Genomic DNA, 16,962 nt, shown 5'->3' with positions numbered 1-16,962 from the left:
ATTTTTGAAGGCAAAGGAAGTGGGAAGTGTTTGTTTTGGGGCATTTTTTTATTCTTTTTTTAAATTCTTCCTTGGCACTATTTTAAGCACAGCAGGACATGTTTTCTTTGGTAGAGAGACTGAGATAAAAACAACAAACAAACAAACAAACAAAAGTGTACTTCAGTTTTAAAAGACCTGGAAGAGATTTCTGGAGGCAGCACATAAAGCAAAAATTCCGTAAGTGCCATTTACAACAAATTTGTCTTCTGTGAAATGGAACTTTCAAAGTGAGACTTTCTTCTTCCTCTAATGCATTTTTCTTCCACTGTAACAGTGCTGCACTGTGCCTGGCAGCAGTGCTCTGGGTCCCAAGTCCCCTGCTCTTAGAGGTCAAGCATCGCACTCCAAGTTTGAACAGCAGAGTGCACCTGGCAGACTATTTCTTGCCCCATCCAGAAAAATGCCACATCTCTCCACAGTCATTCAGGTTCACTTGCTGGTCATGTCCATAGCTGATTCCTTTCCAGCCTCTTCACTTCATTCCCTGCTCACTTCACACTGTGATCTGACATACCATCAGTCAGAGAATTCCTTGCACCATTAAGCATTTGTCAGTTTGCATCTTTCATACTCAGTAGCTACAGCCAATGAAAAGCTTCTGATTCTTCCTATACATAATTCCCTCTTTTTGCAGCAGAAAGGTTTCATACTGCTCCCCCTCACCAGTGATCAGCATGGCTTTATATCCCACATGCATTATCTCTCTTCTCATGTGGGTGATCATTTTCCTGGATTTGTCCAGGCAAGTTCCTAATTAATAGGGTTGTCCTATCAAAAGGTTCATTTGGGATGCTGTTTTATCACAGAATGTACACATGGGAAAGGGAGAGCATCGAGTTTTCTTGTGTGCCTGGTCACATACAGGCACTGGCTACTTGTGCATTCCCAGCACTAAGGCTGGAACACACCCTGGTGTCAGATCATGTAACTGCTCAGGAGGCACATTGCCCAGTATGATATGGTGTTGTGTACAACTTGTCTCCAACATTTCCCACATCCCTTGACAGGATAACCCAACGTGGTCATCTTTTGCACAGGAATGTTTAGATATCTCTCTCAACCTCTTTTTGGCTGGCCTGAAATCCTGCCTAAATCACAAGGGCTCCCACACCCTGCTCTCACACCGAGGACTGCTTTTGGAGGGAAGGGTGGGACATGGCTTTTTTTTTCTTTCTTTTTTTAAAAGTGGTTTTCCTTTTCAGTATTTGCCTTTTCTGTCATTGTGCCAGGGTGGTGGTGAATGTTTCAAGGAGTTCCCAGAGGGAACTTTCAGGAAATTACTTATTCTATTTGTAGAATTTCTTAGTGTTTATGGAACTTCTATATGCAATCTTGTTGTCATGTCTCTGCCAAGGTACTCCCACTGTCAATACACTCTCTCCCCCAGAGTTTCCTATTTTAGACCCTGTGCATCTACTTGTGAGCATCTTAGTAACTATTGAAAGAACTGCTTTTGGATTAATATGCCAATTGATCAATAAGTCATCAGAAGCTAGAGCTGGCAAATAACCTGTAAAATACATTGTAAAAAGTAGAGTTCTTTTTGTACCCTTAATGGAATTTTGGACTATGGATACCTTACATTGATGATTAAACCTCCTCTGTCCCTGAAGTTGAAACCTGACAGAAAATTTTTGTATGTTTATATTGTGATCAATGTTTCAAGATGCAGCGGGAAAATGAGACTTGTTTCCTTTGAAGCTGTCAGTACACTCTATCAAAGATCTCTTACCAGAGATGGAAGGAATGGTGACATTTCTATAGAGGTGTGGGATGTCAGATCTGGGAGCCACAGTGTTGGGATTAAGGAAGTTTTCTAGTTTCCAGTTTGATTCCAATGGGGCATTAATAACAGAAGCCACAAAGAATTGGTCTTGGAGAACAGCTTTCACTGCTATCTGAAATCAGAACTTCTAATGCCAAGTCCTGAGACTTCTGGTAATGGAGGATCCTGAAAGTCTGTACAGACCTGTGATAGCACAGCTGGGTGACTGTCAGGCTTACCCTGACCTCAGCCTTACATCCTGCCTGAGTGCAAATCAGCAGCTGAACAGATTGCCATTAGATGAAGGTAGCTCCTGGGGGAAGAACAAAAAGCAGCAATTTACATTTGCAGTGGAAAAAGAAAGGTGTCTTAACGCATTGCATTGTGCCGTGGAAACTGGCAGGGGACTCTGAGTTTCTGTTCAGTAATACTTTGATACTTTGATGCTTCCTTCTCCCCATAACTCACCTACTGCAACTGTAATTGAAATTTCCCTTTTCTTGCAGCCATTGTGCCTTTTAAAATATATTTTTATTTTCCTTTTAAGCATGATATAATGAAATCTGCTTAGGCTGCAAGTGTTGCTGCAGAATAGGAAGCTGTGATAGTTCACACTCATGAACAAAGCTGACTGTTTCATCCTGTGGATGAACCCGAGGAAAATTCTGGCTTTTTTCCCCTTTTTCTCTCTCTCTCTCTCTTCCCCCCCCCCCCCCCCCCGCCCTGTTTTCCTGACATATGTCTTAATGTATCTATTGCTCATCAGTATTTATACCCCACTACATATAAGGTCAGTGAGAGGATTCTGGGAATGATCTAAATGATCTCTTGGTTTATAGCTACAGTTTAATGAGCTGTCCTACACACACAGAGGAAAAATCTATATTATTTTATTTCCTCCAGCTTACATTTATGAAACACAGTTGCTCATTCAAAGAGCTGCAACTCCTCTTTCTGGGCAGCTGAGTCACTGAGAGGTTCATCGTCTTGTTGCCTGCCTCTGAGGGATGTCCCTCCTGCCCTGCCCTTATGATAGGTTTGCTATTGATTGTTTCTTTCAACCACAGCATCTGGTTTATAGCTCTCATGTGGCCCAGTCCACACGCACTGTCAAAACCAAACAGAACTTTTTGTCAACAGAACAAGGAAGACTTGAATGTCCTCTCTTGTGCTGTTGCTGTGCTGCTGTGGGCCCAAAGGAAAGCTACTCTAAGTCATTCTTGTACAGACTGAAAGGAAAATCCGACTTGATGCTCTCTCAAGGAAGAGCATAGTAAAAGCATAATAAAACAGAAAGGGTTGGAAATGCTTTATATTAATTGCCAAAGGAAGGAACCGATTTAGCTCTTCCCCTTTAATGGCTGTAATAAAACATATGAAAACAGGAATTAGGATGTTTGTTTTTTAAAGAGAAGGTTTTATTCAAGACCCTCTGAATGGATGTTTTTGTACAATTGGCTCAGTTCCCATTCCAAGATCTTTAATGATGTAAGTTACTGGATTTCACTTTGGACTAGGGTACCACGTTGTGCTGCAGCTGCAGCGCCTGGCAGGCTTGCTGCAAATTAGTAAGACCCACTCCGTATGAGTCTTTGGGATTGTGATGCTCTTGGGCAGGCTCCAGAAATTTTCTCATAAACCATACCTTCACTTTCTTTTTTTCTTTTTTTTTTTTTTTTTTTAAAATTGTGTCATATCACAGGAGCAAAGCTCAATAATTCTTCAACAGTTTCCCCTTTCCCTGATGTTTTACGCATTTAACTGTTTGTTTTCTAGGAGGAAAACACTTCCAGTAGTGGAACAGATTCCATAACCAGTGGAGAGATTCCACGGAGCAGGTCCGAGGGGACTTTGATTGATGTGGATAACCAGACACCTTCATCCAACTACAGTATGTCTCTTCTGCTAGTTTGTGTTGCTCTTTCTCTTCACTCACCTTTATTTTTGCAAACCTCTCAGTAGTGTTAAGAGCTAATCTGTAGAGCCCTGTGTGGGTCTTTTAATTTATGTGCTGCTTGTGTTTCACACTACTTGGGCCACTGTAGATGTCCCTGGATTCAGAACACGAGAGATTGTCACAAGGTCCCCTAGGATAAACTTGCTTGGCTTGTAAGAGTAGTCCTCTTGTCCACTGCCATACTAAATGTTGGTCAGGCAGGTTGGGAGGAAGAGCTGTAACCATTAACTCTGCATGAATAAATGGTATTTTGGATATTTTTACTGGAGAATGAGGCAAGGAGGATAAAAGGGAGTTCTTAGCCAAACAACATTAATTTAGTGTTTTTAAAAAATGGGAAGGCAAGGTAATAGAATAGAATAAAATAGAATTAACCTGGTTGGAAAAGACCTTTGAGATCAAGTCCAGCCTATCATCCAACACTATCTAATCAACTGAACCATGGCACCAAGTACCCCATTCAGTCTCCAGGTTCCTAAACACCTCCAGTGATGGTGACTCTAATTTTACAGTCAGCCCAGTTTAAATACTAGAGTCACAGCAAAGTTGATTTAATCTTGTTGCTATTTTAACCCAAAAGCATAAGAAAACATTCCCCTCCTCAACACAGGGGTTCTCCTACCTTTTTGTCCAATAGCAGATGTGAGTGATGGCAAGCCTGGCACTTGCTGTGTGAGTTGGGGAGCAGGAATTATTTCCTTGCTAACACCCTGCACACCAGTAATCTCTGTTGCTATGCTGGCATAAGAAAGCATCCAGCCTAAGGATTCAAACTCTGCCAGAGTTTTCTGCTCATACTTTTCCTGTAGAAAAATGCCCTAACATATCTTCTGGGATAAGTTTATCTTTTTAAGGGATAATAATAATCTGACTAGAAGAGCATCACAGCACCAGGAAAGCTTTTGACGTGTGGGCAGAAATAAAGAACATTTCAGCCGGTGCTTAAGTAGCCCATCCACATCTTGTGGCCCTGACCAAGGCTGGATGCCCTGACTTCATCCCAATAGCTCACCTGGAAGTCAGTGCTTGAGCCCTGCAGATAGGCACCTGCGAAACATGCAAATTCCAGTGTGTTTCATCAATTTAGGATTTTTCTGGAACTATGGAAACTCTTCATGGTTTTGGCTTTTAGTTACAATTCATGACAAATGAAACAAGGAAATCTATTAACATAGACTTTATTTATCTGTCTATTTATTTTGTGGTTGAATGCACTGTCAGTCTTGAAACTGAGCAAGAAATGGCAACATTGCAATGGAATGGAATGGAATGGAATGGAATGGAATGGAATGGAATGGAATGGAATGGAATGGAATAGAGTAGAATAGAATAGAATAGAATAGAATAGAATAGAATAGAATAGAATAGAATAGAATAGACCAGACCAGGTTGGAAAAGACCTTTGAGATCATCGAGTCCAACCTATCATCCAGCACTATCTAATCAACTAAACCATGGCACTTCCAGTGATGGTGACTCCACCACCTCCCTGGGCAGCCCATTCCAATGGCCAATCACTCTTTTCATGAAGAACTTCTTCCTAACATCCAGCTTAAACCTCCCCTGGTGCAGCTTGAGACTGTGTCCTCTTGTTCTGTCACAGGTTGCCTGGGAGTGGAAGGCACTATGAAAACTGGAGTAGTGAAAGATGTAGATATGCTGAAAGAATGGGAATGCTGAATTCCCCCTCTGAAATTAAAATTCTCTACAATGATGCACAAAGCATGGATGGTATAACCCCTGCACATAGAAAAACAACAGCAAATTGAGTAGAAGCCCTTAGAAGGAAAAATTGCACTCTATTCGGTGCAAGGGGTGTGAGTCTTAATCGACCTATAAAACAGCTTCTGTGAAGTTATTAATGTAAAATATAATCACAGCTTGTCTTCACAACAAAGAGACATTACTGTTAAGAATTAGTAATTTTCTTAGAAGGCATATTTAAATATCACTTACACACTTTTATTTTTCGCATGTGTGATCTCAGGAAAATTAATAGCCACAAAAAACATTTCTCTCCAAACTTCAAATTAGACAAAACCTCATAAATCATAGCAGTGATTTTTCTATTATTTTTTTTTTTTTTAATGGAAAGCCAGTATAAAAAATTCTTTACACACTGAGATAAATTGTAAGGCTGCTGTTATCAATTGCATGCCTGTGCACTAGCATGAAAAGGAATTCTGAGTAATATTTTTATCTGTACTGTCTACAGCGTTTGAAAAATTAAATGGTAGTTCCTCAGTCTTTGCAAAGAGACTGAACACAAAGGAAATAAATCTATGGCATTTTGTGAGATCCCAAATATTACCAGAATCCATGAGGTTAAACCTTGTGGGACTCAATGCCAATTAGTAGTCGCAGGAGTTGATAAACCTCAGCACCTCGCAGAAGATGCTTTACATCCTTCAGTGCTAATTTGTTTGCACTCTTTCTGTTAACAGAGTTTCTTGATGCTAGTTAGAAATCAATATTGATATTGTTTTAAAACCTGAAGGAGAAATATATAAGTGATCTATATGCACTTTAGGAGGACAAAATTAGTCACTGGTTAGCTAAACAGACTGTCAGTTGGAAATTAATAGAATGTCACAAGTCTCTGTGCTCCAGGAAATGCTTTTGTTTTTTTTTGTTTTAAACAGATATCAATGAAAAGAAATTGGATTTGGATATTGACTGGTCTGATGTATTCAAACATGCCCAGGCTGTTTCTAAGACAAATCCTTTCTGGAACGAACTGTCAGCATCCAACCCTTTTGTACATGACATAGCTGCTTCAAATAGAAATGAGAATAACAAATACCTTTCAGTCTTAAAAGAAAAGCCATATTTGTTCTCTGCAGTTTCGAGCAACAGGGATTCTTTGGCTTCCTCAGGTGATGAGCTAGATATTGATTGTCTTCTAAGAAGGACTTCAGTAAGAAGATCTGGACGATCCAAGAGTGTCTCTGACTTCCTGGATATTGTTGATAACCAAAAATTTAATCTTCACAAGATAGCACCTCAAAAAACTATAGCTTCAGACATGACATGGCTTCAAAATGACCTCAAGGCCTACAAAAGGGCTTGGTTGAGTCACCGACAACTCACGCGGTCTTGCCTAGATTTAGAAGCCATGAGCCATAGTCCAGGGTGGGCACAAACACAAGCTACAGACATTCATGTGGTTTGCAAACTGAATCATGAAGGGGGTTCAGTACAGCTACCCGATTCGGATATCAATGTTCATGTCCCTGTTGGTCATGTATCACCTGGGGAATTCCAAGAAGTTGGTTTGAAGGCCATCCTTAACCCTCCGTCACTGTTTAACAATGAGCTGTCTAGCACCATAAGTCCTCTGATAGAACTTACACTGAGCAACCTCAACACAAAGGAAGCCATTTTCCTAGAGGTGAAAGTTGCTGCTAAAGTGAAGAATGATCCCCTTAGCCAAGTTATGAGTGATATTGTGTGTTTTATGAGTCTCAACAAAGAAGGGCCTTTTAAGAAACTAGAGAATTGCTATACTTATCAAGACACCATACAAGTGAAGCTAAGCAAACTCAGTCATGTGATGTATGCAGTGATTGTTGTACAAGCAAACAAAATCCAGCCTCCAGCAACTAATGTCTGGGACTATGTTCATAGAACAGTTTCAGTTGGAATTTATGGTCCCAAATACATTCATCCGTCTTTTACAGCGGTTTTTGCAGTCTTCGGTCATAACTACATTCCAGGAAAACTCACAGTTTGTGATATAAAAAAAGGAGGGAAAAATATGCCTCCTGTTGTGTTTCAGCTGTGGGGAAAACATACATTTCTGCTAGAAAAGCCACAAGATCTAAACATTTCTTTGGTATCCTGCGATCCAGATTTTGAAGTGAAGATGGAAGATCAAAGCAAAAATATTAAAGGGGAGGAGCTGAAAACTGGTGAAATGGTCCGCCAACAATTCCTGTTTTCCATGCTTGGATGTAGGGAGATGCATTTCTTTGTTTTCCTTGTTCAGATTAAAATCTTAAAAAGTAAGCAAGTCACACAGTTCCATGTTACAACTCCTGATCCGGCTCCAAAATTAAGTGGAATTATCAACAGGCCGAAGCGCCTACAGGACCGCAAAGAAATCAAGTCTGCGCCTTTGCTTTTAATACCGACAGTTAAATACCCCAAGTTTCAAGACAAAACTTTAAGTGTTAACACATATGGAGTGGCTTTGAAAACTGTATTACGTCAAAATAAGATTGACTATTTGCTAGAATATTTTAAAGGGGACACAATAGCCCTTCTTGGTGAAGATAAAGTAAAAGCCATTGGGCAAACTAAAGTAAAAGAGTGGTACGTGGGAGTTCTCAGAAGAAAGGTTGGTCTTGTGCATTGCAAAAATATTAAAGTGATTTCCAAAGAACAGGCTATGGACACTGCTGACAGCGTGCTAACAACCAAGAATCTTGTTGAACAAATTGCGTTGCCGTTCAAGAAATTGACTTACATCTACTCAGTCGTTCTGTCGACAGTATCGGAGAGTGTCTATGACTGGAGAGCTTTGGCTGAGGCGCTGGGATATTCACATATGTCTTTGGATGACTTTGATGAGGCACATGCTGATAAGGAATCAGAGAGAATTGCACATGTTGTGAAGAAGATGAAGGAAGACTGCCATGCTAACAAAAAGAAAAGGCTATTTCTTTATGATCTCATTGTTGTAAGTATTGTATAAACTCACTTGGTTACTGTGAAGCATTGCTGAGAAACGACTCAGTACTAACCTGTGTGAACAGCGAAATGTGGTCCTGCACCCTTGTAGGAAACTACAAACCTGAGCATATTACTAGAAGCTGTAGATACCTATAGATGTAAAATATATCCAGACTCTCATAAAGAGTAATAATACTCTGATGAAAGGTTTCTAAGTAATGCTCTGTAAATGTTCCAGGAGCCTTCTTCACTTGATAGATTGACTGAGCTGAGGTCTTTTGTTATTGATCATCTTCAAAACAGTCTTTTGTCATGAAATTGTCATGGTAAGTTGCTTCCCTGAGCAATTTACATTCCCATTATCAAGTGTTTAGTAACCTTATAGCACGGACACTCCATTATTTACATAGATATGTGTACCCTAAGGCACATGTCTAAGCTAGTCTCAAATGCTTAAAGCAAAAAAGCCCTGACCCACATGGTGCAGACAGTATTTTCTATCCACCCACTACAACTTCATAGTCAATGTTGTAGCAGCCTAAGGACAATATTGTAAGTATTTTGGTAAATATTTTCATAGGTCTTATTTGTAAGCTTCTGGACAGCTTCTATGTGATTCAGTGCTGTTACATGTGAGTAAAAAGTGGTTTTATTCAAAATGTTTCCACATAATACTTCACATTGTTAACCACCTCAATTTCCTTATGGATCTGTTCACAAATTAATTTGGAATTAATGATTACTCAATATTGTCTTTAGCTCTGACTGAAAATTCTACCAGCCTCTTTTGGGACAGAAAAGAATTAGATTTCTGGCGTGAAAATAAAGTATTATAGAGATGGTTGTTTAAAACTCCACACTGTAGCCCTTCATCTAAAGCATTTTGACCGTCTTGAGCTGTAACCCTTAACAGGGTTTACTTCTCATAACTAGTTCATCCACTTTGCAGTGCTGACAGCAGTTTTAGCAGGATCAAGGAACTTTTGGTAGCAGTGGCCTCTTAAAACTCTTAAGATTTAATTAAACTGTGGGGAATAAAACTGAGTAGGAATGAAATGCAATTTAGCCTGCCATGTCTCTGTAGAAAAAGAGGAAGGGGGAGTTAAAGGTTAAACAAAGCTCCTTATATAACAGGTAAAAGGTGGGACATTATTATGTTAACAAAACATCCTACTTTGTTAAGATGTATATGACTTTGAGCTATGCTCTTTGTAAAGCCAGACTTAGAGCTAGATATGGTCCATGGTACTTTGGGGTGGAATTTACTTGCTATTTCTTTTAGTTAATCTCCTGTTTTTATGTTTAATAGGCTTCTTGATTATCAGAGCAAATCCGAACAATTTTATCTCCTCAAAGTATAGTGGGATTTGGTGTTGCACACTGCAGTCTGCTTCCCACTGCATTTCTGCTTGCTGATCAACAGATTATCAGTTCTGTGGGAGGAGTAAAGCAAAAGGTCCCTCCAACGTAACCAGGGATTTTCCAGGAAGGTAGTAGATGAAGGACAACAACTTAGTATAATGGGAGTCTAACTTAACTTTTAAATTTCATGTCATGCTTTTAAGAAGATAAATTTGACGTTGGAGAAGTTTATCTTTCCTTTAGGATCTGTTAGCTTGGCAGGATCCATTTGACACCGGAATGCTTAAGCAGCTGAATGCCAGCTTGACTTTTTTTTTCTTAGGCTTGTGGGCTATGAAACTGTTGGCAGCACCTATTTGTAGGAAAAGAAGTGGCATATTTGTAAGAACACAAGATAGACAAAAAGCCTTCCTCTCTTGGAAATGCAGGCTAGTGATATAAATGATGATGTTCTCTTTGTAATTACTGGTGAAAAAAAAAAACCACACCAACAACTAATGAAAATCATTATCACAGGCACTTTTGAAAATAGATTGCCAGGGATTAGTGGCACGTCTCACCCAGGACACCATCGTTTTGACTTCAGCTGTCAAGCTTGGAAAATACTGGCGGGAGCTTGCAGAGAAGCTAGCCCGACTCACAAAGCAGCAAATTGAGGCATACGAGGTACCTCACCAAGGGAAAAATGGAACAGTAGCTCTAGAGGTAAGGCTCTGGTGTGACTGTGTGTGCACACTTGACCTCTGCATAAACACAACCAGGGACCGACCTTCTTCCTCTCTTCTTTCCTCTTGCAGTTCAGCTTCCTTATTTAAATTCCAAGCCCTTCAATATGAGGAATTCTCACCAACTTTTACTTGCAATTTTCTAGGTATTTCTTTGAGGGCAATTGTTTAGTCTTATTGTACCAATTTTATTTGCTATGGAGGTCCTGGTCTGTATCTTAAGCTTCAGCTCTTCAGTCCCACCCAAGGGCCATTTTCAGTCCCTTCTTTCTGTCTTTTCTACATGTTACTCTTATACCTCTGCTGTCATTTCAGACATGCTGAGGAAGACTATCCAGTCCTTGCAGGAGCTATTTCAAATCACTCCCACCACTCTTTGGGATGGGGCATGCAGGCACTTTTTTATCTAGTGCAGAGTGTGCTTATCCAAGCCTGGTGCCATGAGATTCTGAAGGAGAATGCTATGGAGACAGCACAAGCCAGTGGACCTTTGTCCACACTTCTGAGCATAGGGCTATCCTGTGCTATCGGCACATCTGTGCCTGGGCAGCCAAGTTGTTTCCTGCATTTCTCCATTTTAATGCCGAAGTGTACAGTAGATCCACTGTTTCCTACAGCTACAGACTAATGGCTTCTAGTCCCTAGTCCAGGTTTTACTCTGAATGATGCTCAAGCTGAACTTTCTGCCCTGAACACTTACATTCGGGCTTGATTCTCCCGCTGCCCGTACTATCCTCCCCTCATTATTTCAGGCAGTGCTTATGATCCAACCTGAATTCCTTCTCTCTCACCTCTCTGTACTGAAGCAATTGCTGTTTCCCATTTACAAGTTCACAACCAAGTTCCTTTTTCTTTGTCTGTAGCTGATTCTCTTTGTTCCCTGCCAAGCATACTCCTTTCCACAGTCTGAATCCAGATTTATCTGCCTGGTGACAGCTATCAATATAGTTCTGCTCTAATAATGAACCACCATCTCTTATTCTCTTTGAATGTTTCACCCTCCTACTCTAATCAATATTTGACAAAAGTTCCACGCATTTATTTACAAGATTCTGTACTTTCCTGCAAAATTATCTCTGTCAGTGCTGTTTGCAAAATCTGTCTCTCTTCTTCTGGTCTTACTGGTCTCTTTGAACTATGTTGTGTGTTTTTATTTTAGCATTTCTTAGTTGTTCTGGGTACATAACTTGTGCTTGGATGCACCTTCCTCCTTTAATTCCTTTCTCATAAAACTCTTGGTTCTACCAATCTCCAGTCTACTACTCACTTGTAGTGAATAAACCCCACCCTGTTATTGTCTCTTTATGCACTAGCTTATTCTAAAATCCTAAAAGCAAACAGAGAATATGAGTGCTTGTCTTTTCCATTATAGCTTTGTGTTGTGTTTGTTTGGTTGCTTGTTTTCTGGGTTGGGTTTGGTTTGTTTTTACCATTCTGCAGTGCCTTTTGTTTCTAGGACTGGCATCTCATGTGAACACTCTGCATCCTTGCTGTCTTGTGAATGTAACCTTAAACTTCAGAACTTTCCACTGAATTTCAGTGCTTTCTTCTGACCTCTGAACTTCTCTGTGCTCTGTTGAATTGAACATCTACATACAGAGAGCAATATTCTGTTTGTCAAGTTTTGTATATGCTGTTCAGCAAGCATGCAAAACAAATGTAGCTAGTGCAGTGTAACTTAAATGTCTATAAATATCTGGGGGCTGGGTGTCAAGATGAATGTGCCAGTCTCCTTTCAGTGGTGCCCAGTGATAGGACAAAGAAGAACATGTGCAAGCTAGAACATAGGAGGTTCCACCTCAACACAATGTGACACTTCTTTACAGAGAGGGTGATAGAGCACTGGAACAGGCTGCCCAGAGAGGTTGTGGAGTCTTCTTCTCTGGAGACTTTCAAAACACATCTGGGTACATTCCTGTGTGGCTTGCCCTAGGTGATCCTGTTTTGGCAGGGGGAATTGGACTGAGTAATCTCTGGAGGTCACTTCCTAGCCCTAATATTCTGTGATTCATACCCGTGTTGAGATGCCCCCAGCATTCTACAAGGTTAGCAACAGTCTACCTAGTTTCAAAGTCTTTGCTGATCATCACATTTAATTAGTAGGTGTAAAAGAACCCAAATTAAAATGATCTTATCCATGCCTGGAGTTTTCTAACAGAAAAACTTGCTCATTTGTTAGCACTTGCCGACATGAAAACATCAAACCAAGCAAAGATGGAAGAGTAATAATTTTGGACTAATTGTTGAGGGTTATCTGAAGACATGAAATGATTGGTTACCCATCAAGGACTATTCTACCATGGAGAGGAATGACTGGTTAAAAAGGTTTCTTCTTCTAAAGTTTAATATTTTTCTTAGTGGCAGAAATCTTCTCCCAGATGATCACAGAAGCAACCTGAGGTACATAGAATTGGTGCCTAGATTTCAAAGTGCTTTTCATCAGTAAATTCCAAATCACTTTGCAGAGGATGTAGGTATCATTAACTACTCAGCAGAGGCACTGGGAGCAGAGGGAAAACTCATGCACACAGCTGAAATGAGACTTGTCCAGGATGTTGCAAGGATTTAATGTTTTACCTGAAAATCCTCTTTGATATAATTCAGGAATGTCAAATGCAATTCAGTTCACCTATTACATTAGAGTATGTGGATATGGAGAAGGACCTGCCTTAGAACCTTGGTTTGCAGTATCGGGTTGGTGTGGTGAGAGTGCAGATTATGGCTGAGTTAATCATGCACCACTGATGACAAGTTTATAAAACTTTTGATCCTTTTTTTTTTTTCTCTTTCTTCTGTCTCAAGGGGAAAAAAGATGAGTTGTGACAGTAGAGGAAAACAAATTTGGTATTTTAGGCATATTTCATCCAATTCTCTGATTGTTCAGTGTCAGACTGACCTTCAGCATAAGTTGCAAGTGCAGCACCTTTTCATCACCATTTTTAGGCTGGATGTTAGGAAGAAGTTCTATACAAAGAGAGTGATTGCCCATTGGAATGGGCTGCCTGGGGAGGTGGTGGAGTCACCATCATTGAAAGTGTTCAGGAGGAGACTTGATGGGATGCTTGGTGCCATGGGTTAGTTGTTTAGGTGGTGTTGGATTGGTTGACAGGTTGGATGCGATGATCTTGAAGGTCTCTTCCAACCTGGTGTATTCTATTCTATTCTATTCTATTCTACTCTACTCTATTCTATTATATTCTATCCTTGCTGTCTTTTCATGTTCTGGTGAAGATGGAAGGCTGTACCCCAATTCTTAAAATATCCTGTTGTGACAGAATCTTAGGAAAGAAAGCAGGAGACAGAGAAAAGGTACAGCCAGTGGCAGAATATCAGGAAATCTCAGCTTTTCTTGTTGGTTATCAGGCTAAAACCAGGAATAGGGAAACTTTCTGGTTTCAGCATGAATACAATAGTGATGAACTGCTTTAGTTCAATAAAATATGTTGTAATACATAGCTTTTAGAGTAGAAGATTAAAAGTTTAAAAGATAGGCAACATAGCCTATCTGATAAAAGAAAATAATTACTCACCTTCTTCCTAATTGCCACCAATTATTTTTTAGTGATTTTTTTTTCCCCCTCCTTTTGTAACTTTTTGGTTATGACTTAAGTAAACTTGCTTAGAGCAAAAAAGTAGGCACCATTTATTCTGGGTGAATGAAGATACCCTTCCCTCTTGTAGATGTAAAATGAGAAACTTCACTGAAAGCATAGGCATTTTTCATTATTTTTTTAGTAGCTTAAACTAAAGATAGAAGTCAGACTAATTAGATTGTGAGACACTACTGCAGGTATGAGTTTGGTGGGGTTTTCCATTTGGGGATGGGGAAGAAAGCCAGCAGAAGCTGAGGGAGATGTTTACAGAAACTGACAATATAATCAATCTTGGAGCAAGTTGAGAGTTCTTAGCCCAAACGTGGGAAAAAAAAAGCTCAGAACTATGAAGAAACTGCTACTCATTTCCTTAAGGGATCACATAAATAAAGCTTAAATCAAGGAAGTAGAGCTTCTGTTGGCTATTTCTTTTGTAAATTAAAAGGATTATATTGAGAAAATAACCAATTTCCTCCTGAATTGTCCTTCAGAATCATGGAAACTGCTTTTCCATTGAAAGAGAAAAACGTGTTAAAAAAATCTGGACTTCCTGATCACTTTTGTGTGTGTATCTATATATTCACGTATCAGTCTATATATCCTTTTATTACTATCCACATGTGTGTTTCTGCTAGAACAGGAACTGCCAGGACCTTTGGTTTTCTTTGTGTAATACCCCTGAAATTATGAAGCCAATTGCTGTTTGCAAAACTTTCACTGCCAGTGAGGAGTGGGAAACTAGAACCCATGGGTAGCCCAAGCTAAATTTGGCAAAGCAGCAGCTGGGAAAACAGTGTTTGTGTTGGTAAGCTGAGCAAATTTACTCTGAACATCAGCACTTTGAAAGATATTAATCCATCTTGGTTTGTGAGTCATGCTGTCATAGCTTAATGTCAGTAGACAAGTGACAAATTACACCTGCTATGGATCTGCTCCATATAGATTTGACATAAAGTAAACAGATTGTAATTTGATATAAGGAATACTAGTAACTTATATTTTCATTTTCTTTGTTTCCTGCAGGGCACTTTTCAATTTGCAAGTCCCCAGTTTAAAAATGGTCATTAGAAAAACTTCTGATTGTCTTGATTTTGAATTTTTTCTTTCTTTTGTTTTTTTTCTGGTTGGTTGGTTGGGTTTTGGTCTTTTTTTGATTGTTTGGGGTTTTTGTTTGTTTGCTTTGTTTATTTATTTTTAATAAGAATTTTATACATCTTTCTCCTGCTACATTTTTTGTAAAGATGAGAAGCAGGCTTAAAATATCCAGGCAAAGTAGAGAGACAAAAGGGTGCTGATTAATGAAATAAAGGCAGGCATCTTTCCATTACTTACCTCTCTAAGAATTGGAGAGTTTCACAGAAATCAAGTAAATAATTTTAGATCTTTTGTAGCAACATGCCTTTTATGATAAAGCATTTCAGCATGGCTAAGGGGCAAGCAGTTTTTTCATAGAATCATAGAATTTTCAGGGTTGGAAGGGACCTCAAGGATCATCTAGTTCCAAACCACCTGCCATGGGCAGGGACCCCTCACGCTAGATCAGGTTGCTCAGAGCCACATCCAGCCTGGACTTAAAAACCTCCAGGGATGAGGCTTCCATCACCTCCCTGGGCAACCTGTTCCAGTGTCTCACCAACCTCATGATGAAGAACTTCTTCCTAACATCCAATCTGAATCTACCCATTTCCTTTTTTTTTCCCCATTCCTCCTAGTCCTATCACTACCTGACACCCAAAAAAGTCCCTCCCCAGCTTTCTTGTAGGCCCCTTTCAGATACTGGAAGGCCACAATAAGGTCTCCTCAGAGCCTTCTCTTCTCCAGACTGGACAGCCCCAACTCTCTCAGTCTGTCCTCATAGGAGAGGGGCTCCAGCCCTCTAACCATCCTCACAGCCCTTCTCTGGACATGTTCCAGCATATCCAGATCCTTCCTTTAATTTTCTACCGTTGCAAAGACTTAGCTATTATTTTTTTTCTTGCCCAAGAATTAAATTTCTGAAAACTTTTCTTTTCCCTTTTTCTTTTTTTTTTTTTTTTTTCTTTTTCCCCCAGATGATGTGGAAACCTGCATATGACTTCCTCTACACGTGGGCTGCTCATTATGGAGATAGCTATAGGGACGTCTTACAGGACCTGCAATCAAGCTTGGATAAAATGAAAAACCCAGTAACGAAACAGTGGCGCGAGTTAACTGGAACGCTAATTCTTGTGAACTGCATGGATGTGTTAAGGGCAAATGCTTTCTCCAAAATGGAGGAAGACGAATAGACTACCAAGAAAAGATTTTGGAAAACTGTATTGCTGATAATTGTGTTCCTGTGATGCTGGGAGAGCAGAGGAGAATGCAGTTTGCTTTACCTGAGCTCTCGGCTACAGATTGCTGGAGCTTGCTAAAGGCTACTGAGAAACTAGCAAAAGAATCTGTGACTAAATTAATGAGGTCAACAACAATGACTTGAATTCTATAAGGTAGGTTTTAAAAGGAGCTGGTTCTAATTGTAGTGCCTTCCAGTTTTAAAAAGCAGAGCTGTGCAGATATGCGTTCAACCTGGGGGCTGAGGTTTATGTTGTTTCAATGAGGTATTAAGAGCTAAATATTTAACAGATTATTTTAATTGGTGCTCAAGCACCCCAACTCTTAAGTTATTGAGAAAAGCTTTAGGATTTGCCCTCAACTGGGACAAAGTTAATCATATTTTCTCACAAAACAGGAATTCAGCAGTTATTTGTACCTGGAAAAATAAGTGTGTGATGCTTAATCCTCCAGAACAACTTCTGGTGTCTTGTGGTTTGGGGGTTTTTTTGTTGGTTTGTTTTGCTGGTTTGTTTTGCTGGTTTGTTTTGC

The 16,962-nt window shown here is 39.8% G+C and overlaps 1 protein-coding gene across 1 annotated transcript; it reads left to right on the top strand.

The window, feature by feature from the left end:
- The first annotated feature begins 1,983 nt into the window (after positions 1-1,983).
- Positions 1,984-16,385, top strand: MACC1 (MET transcriptional regulator MACC1). The gene is made up of 6 exons (XM_054161279.1): positions 1,984-2,113; positions 3,325-3,389; positions 3,584-3,698; positions 6,407-8,445; positions 10,317-10,505; positions 16,170-16,385. The coding sequence occupies exons 1-6, from the start codon at positions 1,984-1,986 to the stop codon at positions 16,383-16,385; spliced, it is 2,754 nt and encodes a 917-aa protein (XP_054017254.1).
- Positions 16,386-16,962: the final 577 nt, after the last annotated feature.

This window comes from Dryobates pubescens, chromosome 4 (assembly GCF_014839835.1).
Source record: "Dryobates pubescens isolate bDryPub1 chromosome 4, bDryPub1.pri, whole genome shotgun sequence".
In the NCBI taxonomy this organism is placed as follows: Eukaryota; Metazoa; Chordata; class Aves; order Piciformes; family Picidae; genus Dryobates; species Dryobates pubescens.
Note: the sequence above shows the minus strand (reverse complement) of the source record. Positions and strands in the feature narration are given on the sequence as shown.